The sequence below is a fragment of the Poecile atricapillus genome, chromosome W, assembly GCF_030490865.1.
Source record: "Poecile atricapillus isolate bPoeAtr1 chromosome W, bPoeAtr1.hap1, whole genome shotgun sequence".
NCBI classification, from domain to species: Eukaryota; Metazoa; Chordata; class Aves; order Passeriformes; family Paridae; genus Poecile; species Poecile atricapillus.
In genome coordinates this window covers 56989234-56998114 of record NC_081288.1, presented here as the reverse complement: position 1 = coordinate 56998114, position 8881 = coordinate 56989234, and the positions used below count along the sequence as shown (strand labels likewise).

The window sequence follows — 8881 nt, the reverse complement described above, 5'->3', positions numbered from 1 at the left end:
GCATCTCTGTGACCTGGAAGAAGTGAACTGAAATTATTAATATTAAGCATGAAAGATTTCTTTTCTTAGGTTTTGAGACCACACCACTGCTCTAAAGTGCTCATACCTTAAGATGATGCAACTCATGAAGATGGAGAAAAGCTGTAGAAACATTATTTTGGGAAAACTAGAAACATGAATTACCAAGCAGTATTTGATCTATTTGTTGTAGTGTTAGGATGGAATATGATAGTCTCTCAAGAAGTCAGTACCGAGGAGTTACCTGTCTTGGCCAATATGAGCACTGCACCTCCCTTTATTTTGTTGTGGCCTAGCCCAAGACTCAAGATACTGTTAAAAACCAACAAATACAAATGTTGTAATGTATCAGTCTGAGTACCCTAATATGACATACCAGGGATAACACCTACAAAATGGAAATAGTTTAAGATTGAAGCTTCAAACACTACTTCACTCAAAACTCAGCCAGCCTAGAGTGACTCCAGACATGAGAAGAATGAGTGTACAGGAGAAGCAAAGCTGCACAGAAACCATTCAAGCAAATTAGAGAGATCTTTATACAATTAGACCATTTGAAATAATGTTTAATCTGATCATTTTAATTCTGTAGCCTATAAGCCCAGATAAGATACTCTAATAAATTCTGTTTTGTAGACTTAAAATCATTAACAAAATATTTCCTCCTTACAACAGAGTACTGTGTGCTAATTGCATATCAAAGCTAATGTGAAGGACAGAATACGTTCCTTAGTTTGCTTCTTTTTTTCTGCCTCATCCACAAGCAAGTCCATGTATATGACTAATATGCTTCTGAAAAATGCATATGTGTGATGGTGTTCTCTCTGATAACATGGGACACAATATCCTTTGATATTTGCATTTTACGGGCCCAGAAAGTAGATGGGGTCAGTAGACGGCACAACAATGCAGGATTAAATTGTGATATTTTTATTGATTTCTCAGCAAACTAAAATGCCATATTGAACGGACTGAAACTTTTGGGTTTGAATCACATAGAGTTGAGTAGAAATATGTATTTTTACCATTTTGAAGCACAATGGGTGCACAGCCAATGGAATATTCATTACTGCTGTCAAAAGACAGCCTCTGAAACAGAAGGAAACAGAGAAGAACCATAGCAGACCCTATCACTAGGTTGTTTTACACTCTAGTTTGCCTTGAATGTCTTTCCACATTATCATCCTTATAAGCTTAAAATGCAAGGCTACAATATGACTGCCATTAACTTTTCAAGTTGCACCAGGTAAACAGTGGCTTTTAAAAGTAAACTCTGCACACATTGGAAGGCCAATTGTTTAAGTTTTCAAACCCCAGGATAGCCATCTCTTATTTAAAAATTCACCTGTTCTTATTTAAAAATGTATCTGTTATAAAGGCCATTTTTAGTTCTGTTTTTCTGTAACACAAAGTTTAGCTACAGCAAATAATTCTTATTGGAACTTCTTTTGAAGTTTGAAAGATTTATATTCTTGGCATTCTAGATCAACATTATTAAATAGTCCTTGTTTCATAACAAGGGTCTAATCTTAGCACCCTGTTAATCCTAAATCTCACTTTGTCCAAACAACAGAGCTGTTGTTTCTACAACCGCAACACAGCTTGCTCCTTGATTTGAACAGCCATTAATGTTAAAATTGATATTAGCATTTTGCAAAAAATTGTATGATCTTTTATTAAAATGTACTATTTTGATGAGTGACTTTAAAGTTGAAGTGGATGACAGAAAACAAACACATATTCCAGCAAGGGATACATGCTGCTGTCCCAAGTAACATTTTCCAGTTACAGCCATTCTGACCATCCAGAATAAAATGAACCTTGAAGCCAGAAAAATTTTTAAACTTAAAATAAGATTTGTTCACCAAGCACAAAGAATTCAAGACAACTGAAACAGCTACTGGGAATCTCTTAATCTGGAAATTAATTAGAGAAGAATGGCATTTCTTTCTTACAATTAAAAAAGTTAATGTTGTTAATTATAGGAACTGGCAATAAACTTTCAAGTAACACAGCCAGTTCATTAAATCTTTGGTGGTATAAGTATATTTAGCATTTATGTGGTCATTGCCAAGTTTTATCTTCCTTTAGTGAGGCCAAAAGTGCAGAGTGATGGTTTACATTTTTAATTATTCATTACATTCAGCTGATGTCCTCAGATTCAGACCCGATCACCATACAAACATCCACTGGCATGTTTCAAACTTGCTCTTATTCCTATTTTGATATTCTTAGCAACTTAAAACCAGAACAAATTCACTGAAGTGCACATTTACACTATGCTTGAATGTGTTTTAACAGAGTACTTCATTCTGGCCAACTGCTATGTGTCACATAAAGCAACAAGGGTCAAAATCAGAAATAATTTTAGTCATCAGTGGAGTAAAAATAGAGCAATGTCATATTCTTGTAAATTTTCAGAGCCTATTAACTCAAGTAAAGATCTTTTTTATAAACCCAGTGCAATTTCGTGTTCCTTTCCCACACTCTCCACAATGCCTGTTTTATTGCATCTATAATGGATCTTTTGAACAATAATTTTAAAAACTCACAAAATGCTTCTGTGTCTACATTTCAATGTACACTTCATTTCACTTGCATTTAGTTGCACCTTGTGGAGACATACAGCAATGCAAATACTTGGAGTTGACAGTGACCTGTTTTGCTCTTATCAGCAGCTAAACTTTATTTCTCAAGTACCATTTACCATACAAACCATACTTTTTGCCCATTGTTACAGTTGTACAACATAATCTTGACTTCCAGAAAATAACAGGAGTTCCATTATTAGATAACAAAAAAACCCAAAAAAACAGGGATGTTTACAAGCAAAAATAAAAAATATATTTTTGTAAAATAATAAACATCAGCCCTCAAAAATAAACCACTGTTTTCCCTATAAAGAGAGATTCCTAAGACATTTCCACGGTTCACCTGTGCAGATGCAAATGACTGAGAAGACTGTTCACACTACGCTGTTAACCTGGAATGTGATTATCATAGCTAAATACCCGCCTAATACACAAAAAAACCTTTCCCCCGAGGTTGCTCCTCTCCTACTAGTCAGCTTCTTTACTCATTTGACCATTCTCCACAGCTTTGCAAGTCACATTCCTAAGAGATATCATGCTTTGGAGTTCCTTTGTGGTTCTTTGATTCTTTTCTTATTCCTCCCCTGTTTGCCAGTTAAGGTGGGCATGTCTTTGTGCTGCGAGGTAGAAAAATACATAAAAGTACAGTTCACAGGTTTTAAGGAAGTGGAAAGAAGCCAAAGTGAAGATCTGAAAGTTCAGGACCCTCTGAAGTGCATGGCTTGCTTTTCCTCAGACTCCAAATGCAAACCCAGATCTGTTGTGAAAGAAACAAAATCCTGTCAATTTATATTGCAGTCTGACCTGAATACACCCAGGGCTACACAGCAAGTCTTGAGGATTCTCCATTTACTCTCAGGTTGTATACAGATCTGGTTTCAAAATTGTAGGTGGGGGCATACTTCAGAGATCCTTTGAGAGAGGAAAAATGTCAGAGTTTAAGGGCTGGTTTTTAGAAACCCTTCTATAAAATAGTCAGCCTGTTCCATTCATCCTGATGTTAACAGTAAAAAGTCCAAAGCAAACTTCTGAAGGGCAATGAACCCTTCCCTCCTCTTGCCACCCCTCATCAGATCTGATCGTACAGCTCTTGCCATCTTCGTGTAGGAGAGCGACCCAGGTTTTAGATCTTTTCAGCCCTGCAAAGATATATATATAACCAGCGACACACTGGCTAAGAGGACAGGCATATTCTGAAGGAGGGAGTAACACTTAGAGCTGCAGCTCCACCTTTAGATAGAAATCGGCATTAGAAACACCGGGAACACGAACAGCGGGAAAACCACCCGTAGCAGCTGAGCAGCTTGAATACACTCACACCAGAGGTAGGAAAGGATTCCCTTTGCGGCTATGGGATGCATGATGCTGGACAGTCCTTCAAGCAGTTTCCACAGTGTCAGCTGCTGGCATGGCTGTCTGGGTACCCCTGGACCAGGGCTACCCCTCATGCACTCCAGCAGTTTCCCAGTAACATAATTTTCCAGTCTCAGAAGAATACTCACATGGTGTAATATCAAGAGACACTCCTCTTGCTCTCCTAGACCCTCTCCTCTTTCCTGGTCCACATTTCGGTGCCTTGGTGTTTACATCACACAGAAAAGCAGTCAGCCTTGCCTCAGATGTCCCTGCTGCCGCAGAGAGTGAAGTCTGTCCATGCTGCCACCGCTCCCTGCAGAAGTGGTCCAGAGGCTCCAGCGGGGACCTGCTGCCCTGCAGGATTCATGGCCAGGCCAGGAGGCACCTTCCCAGCACCTTCCCTTCTGAGGGACTTGAGATGCTCATAGCACACCTAACACAGGCTCCAGAGAAATGGAGCCTGGAGGAGGATGCTCAAGTGGAAATGGTGAATATGAAGGAAAGATTTTCCCAGTGGGATGTACTCAGTTATGTGGGAAAGAAAGGAGCTGGAGGGGACGAGGGGCAGGAGTTGGGGGATCTCAGCGAGTGGTGGTGATGCCCAGCAGGTGGGCAGGGACGCGGGCAGCAAGCAGGCAGGCCAGCACAATACCGATGAGCTGCAGCAGTGCCAGCCCTAGGGCAGCGGTGGCAACATAATGCATGTTGCTGCCGACGAAGGCGGTCACCCTGCCGAAGCAGCCGTCGCGGTGCAGCCTGCGCGCGTCGGGCGGGCTGCGCTGGCAGCCGCGGCGGGCCCGGCAGCAGCTGAGGGGCACCGAGCCGTTCTGCTCCAGCCCCCAGGGCGAGGCCAGCCAGTCGCGGTAGCTCTCCACACCGCAGCAGGACAGGGCCCGCTGCAGCGCGTCCAGGGCGTCCGCCACCCCGTCGTCCTCCCCGTACGCCAGCAGCGCCTGGCGCAGCCCCTCCTGGAAGCCCTGCTCCAGGGTCTGGCGGTACAGGAGCGCCGAGAGCCCGGCCGCCAGCCCGGCCGCCAGCACCGCGGCCAGGAAGGCGCTGTAGGCGCGCAGGAGTCCCCGGTGCTCCGTAGCGGCGCCGAAGCATCCCAGGAAGCCCCAAATGATGACAGCGACGCCGGTGGCCAAGAGGATGGCGGGGGCGCTGGGGTAGTCGCTGGCCGACAGCGCCAGGTAACTGCCCAGAGACACCTTGGCCCAGAGGCCGACGATGAGCATGGTCAGCCCCGCTGCCCAGAAGACGAAGCTGAAGGCCATGAGGGACAGCTTCAGCAGGGTCATGGTGCCTCGGGCCCTGCCGTCGTCGGGGGGGCGGTGGCGGTCACGGTGAGGGCCTCCCGCGGCCGTCGGTGCCGCCGGGCGGTGTTGGAGGTGCGGGCGGGCCCCGCCGCTTCCCCGGGCAGCCGTCGGAGCGGGAGCGGGCCCGGGCCCAGTGGCGCCGCTCCTCCGCCCCGTCCCCTTTTGAGGGCGCGGCCCGGGGCGGGCCGGCGGCGCCGGACCGCGCTGCGGGGCTCGGGGGGGAACGAGCCGCCCACAGCAGCAGCTGCCGGGCCGCGGAGCCCGGGCTCCACTCTCGTCTCCCCCGCGAAGTGAACGGGTGGGACTGGCAGCTGCCTCTGCCCGCAGCACTGCGGACCCCGAGCCGAAAACATTGTGTGAGAAGAAAGCTCGATATTAACCTTTAACGGCATATGCTGCAGCCCAGGTGCGAGGGACTAAACTTTTATAAACTATTACCTAGGGCGAGGAACTAAACTTTTATAAGCACTAGGACGAATAATTAAACTACACACAGAGAACCCACAGGAAGGATGAGAGGTTTTAGTTTTATTTATTTTACTGCATCAATCTGTGCTATTACGACCATTTGTAGAAATAAGCATAAATCTGTACCTGAATATTAACTAACTATGCATTCAGTCAGTCAGTTTAGTTTTTCCAGCTGGAAATTATTTTCAGTGTCTTCTGACCCTGTTAAATAGTCATTTGATTTGGCCCATGATAAGACTAAGCCACTGAGAAGACATTAAACCACAACGAGGTACTGTTATACAATACAAGTGGTCCAGGAAGCTCTAAGAAGATACTCCGTCATCAATGTAGTCTCATTGCAAAAGAGCAAAAGATAAGCTACTCCTACAAGTCAAGTTTAAAAAAAAAAATAGTAGGAAATTGTAAATGAGAGTGTCTCAATCAGAGGTAGAATTAGCATCTCCAGGGGTTTAGTTTGTATGTGAAACAGTCACACCAGAAAAGCAGGTCAGACTACCCTGTGGTTCACATCTTTATCCAGCCCTTTTGGGACTGAATTCTGAGGTTTAACTGTTTCAGTGGTAACATTTTCTTGATTTCTTTCTGTTGCGGTTTTAAGGAGGGAAAGGAGGTGCTTTATGTGTCACATTTTAATGAACAGGTTTAATTGCAACCAGAAACTCATAGTTGTCAAACCATTAATATAGCATAATCATAACTGAAACATCACTTGTTCTTTATTAGAGGCCTTGACAATTCCATTAGCAGGAGGATGCTATCATTCCTGTATTTTGCAGATTCTCTTTTTTTGCCAGTTTACAAGTTCAAGCTCTTTATCATTTTCTTGAGAGATCACGTCTGAGCTGGTTTGATCTGAATCTCAGATCTTCTCTGAGGATTCTCAGATCTTTATGTCGAGATGTTTTAGGAATGATAATGTCCATGTTCTAGAGGTACTCTTCAGTACATTGAATTATATTACTCATTTTAGCACTATATTGCTCATTTTAGCACTAAAACATATGACTAATATCCACAGGGAAGAATCAAAGCTCACAGCAAAGACAAACTAGAGGTCTGCAGGGGTGGAATTTCATAATCAAAAGCTAAAAGATGATGATTTTCACTGTTTCACACCTAAATGGACAGTCAGTGTTGAGACTTCTGGCAGTCACATTCCTGAAGCTATGCTTCTTTCAAAGCAGTGAGTCTCTGCTGGCCAGGCATCTGTCAGCCGTGGAGGGAAGAGTCCTTGCTGTCCTTAGAAAGGGTTGATCATTGCTGTGTTGCACTCTTCCAACCACTTGCTTTCTCTCTTAGGATTTTGCACTGATTCATAGCAGCGTTTTTCTCTTTTGATTCCTTAAACTGCTAACTAGCTCCATCTCTTAACTACCAGCAGCTGTTTTGCCTTCCTTGTGTTTCATGTCTCTGTATACTTGCTCACAATGGACCAATCTTTTTCTGAAGTTTCTCAGAGCTATCAAAAATAGGTCTTGGATCACAAACAGCTGAAACCCACAGAAGGGCTACACTAACTGCGTTAGACGGTGCTAATGAGGGACTACAGACTCTTTTCACAGGTCATAGCTGTGAATTCTCTTTCTGAGCACTTTCTCAGGTTCAACAAGCTTCAACACCAATAAAGAACACCAGTCAGTAGGATTTTCTGTTACCCTTGCCCTTCCCTGCAGTGAAAGCAGACAGGCAAAATAGCTTTAGAACAGGCTCGTACAGGTACTTTGAGAAGCATGATGTCTGGTAGGAGCAGTCAAAATACAGGGCATATGAGAAGATCTGTTGTCATCCAGGTTGCTCTAACATGTACCAGAAATAAAGAATGGTGCTAAAGGTAGAGAAATCCAGATCTCCAAAAATACATTTTATGATCTGTCAGGGCAGCTGTGAAGCATTCGACACAAAATAACTATGGGCTTCACAAAATAACGGTTGGTTTCATTGGCAGTTATGTTTTGAACTTCCTCCAAAAATCGTGTCAAACATTCAGTGTTGAAAGGTGCCAGATGATAATAACATTTGTGCTTTTTTAAACCAGGGTGAAATGAGTATAAAGAACCAAATTCTGTACAGTCTCATAATCCATGCTCCTGGAACCATTTGGGTAAGTAGAGGAGGTAGGATTGGACCCCTTGAACATATATGAAGTTGTAAATGATGAAACAGCTTTGGTGTCTGAAAAATAAACTTACTGGAATAGCTTGATTTTTCAGACATAGGCCAAATCATAAATTATGTTTACATCTTAGTAAGAAAACTGTTAAAGAATCTCATTAAATCATACAAGTGAATAAATTTTCATATTACATGTGATATGTAGACTGACAATCTGATGAAAGAGAAATTATGTTCCATTCCATGTTGTTTTAGAAAGCAAAGTGTTGTGGAAATACCCTAAGAAGGGAGGATTCAGATGTGCCTAACCCACTAAGCCAGAGCAGCAATACCAATTATTAAAGAGTGGTTACAAACATAGGCAGGAAATACACTGAGATTGACTCTAGAAAATGCAAACTAATATATCCTAGAGAAAACTGGTGCTTAGTGACAGCAAGAAGCTGGCTGCCAAACTGTGCATCTGAAGGACATGTGGGTGATGGGAGACACCTAATTAGGCAGAATTTTGCAATACTATTTGGCAAGGAAAAGCTGTCTGCTTCAAGCATGAATTTTCCTCTTTCATTACTGTTTCAGTTTGGCAATACCTTAAATGTTATATCTCTTTCCTGAAAGATGCATGGTGATTTAAATTTAAGGTGATCATCTCAACTTTCTGTGATTTTTTTTTTTGCCGTTTATACTTGAAATTCTGAAGTGAATATTTCCCATCATGCTGTAACAGAGGGAAGAACAATGCAGGGATTCTTCATGGCTTTTCAAGGGAACTGAGCCTATTTGTGATTCTTAGTTCATGACTGTTTTGACTATTTAAGGTATCTCTGGCTAGAAGAATGAGTGACAGCATGGGAACAGAGAGCAAGATCAGGTAGGTAGGAGCTCTACCACAAAAATATGGTTAGCAAGAGTAGCTTAAAAACATATTGATTTAATGTTCTCAAGTGTATTTTCCTTAGAGACCTGGATGAGATTTTCATGTCATGATTTGCAGAGGGGTACTTTAGCTGCTAA

The 8881-nt window shown here is 42.9% G+C and overlaps 1 protein-coding gene across 2 annotated transcripts; it reads right to left on the bottom strand.

The window, feature by feature from the left end:
• Window positions 1-935: 935 nt before the first annotated feature.
• Window positions 936-5520, bottom strand: LOC131591863 (tetraspanin-7-like). 2 transcript variants are annotated; one of them, XR_009280474.1, is made up of 3 exons: window positions 5366-5520; window positions 4112-5316; window positions 936-3366 (listed from the first exon to the last, which is right to left on the bottom strand). XR_009280474.1 is itself a non-coding variant. In XM_058862964.1 (2 exons), exon 2 carries the CDS (start codon window positions 5261-5263, stop codon window positions 4547-4549), a length of 717 nt encoding a protein of 238 aa, XP_058718947.1. In that variant the 5' UTR covers window positions 5264-5316; window positions 5366-5520; the 3' UTR covers window positions 3790-4546. The 2 variants fall into 2 exon arrangements, 1 of the variants encoding a protein (XP_058718947.1); XM_058862964.1 differs by lacking the exon at window positions 936-3366 and having other exon boundaries at window positions 3790-5316.
• Between the last annotated feature and the right edge of the window lie 3361 nt (window positions 5521-8881).

Excerpts from the sequence above, each read along its gene's own strand:
- LOC131591863 (XM_058862964.1), bottom strand. The coding sequence starts at position 5,263 with ATGACCCTGCTGAAGCTGTCCCTCATGGCCTTCAGCTTCGTCTTCTGG.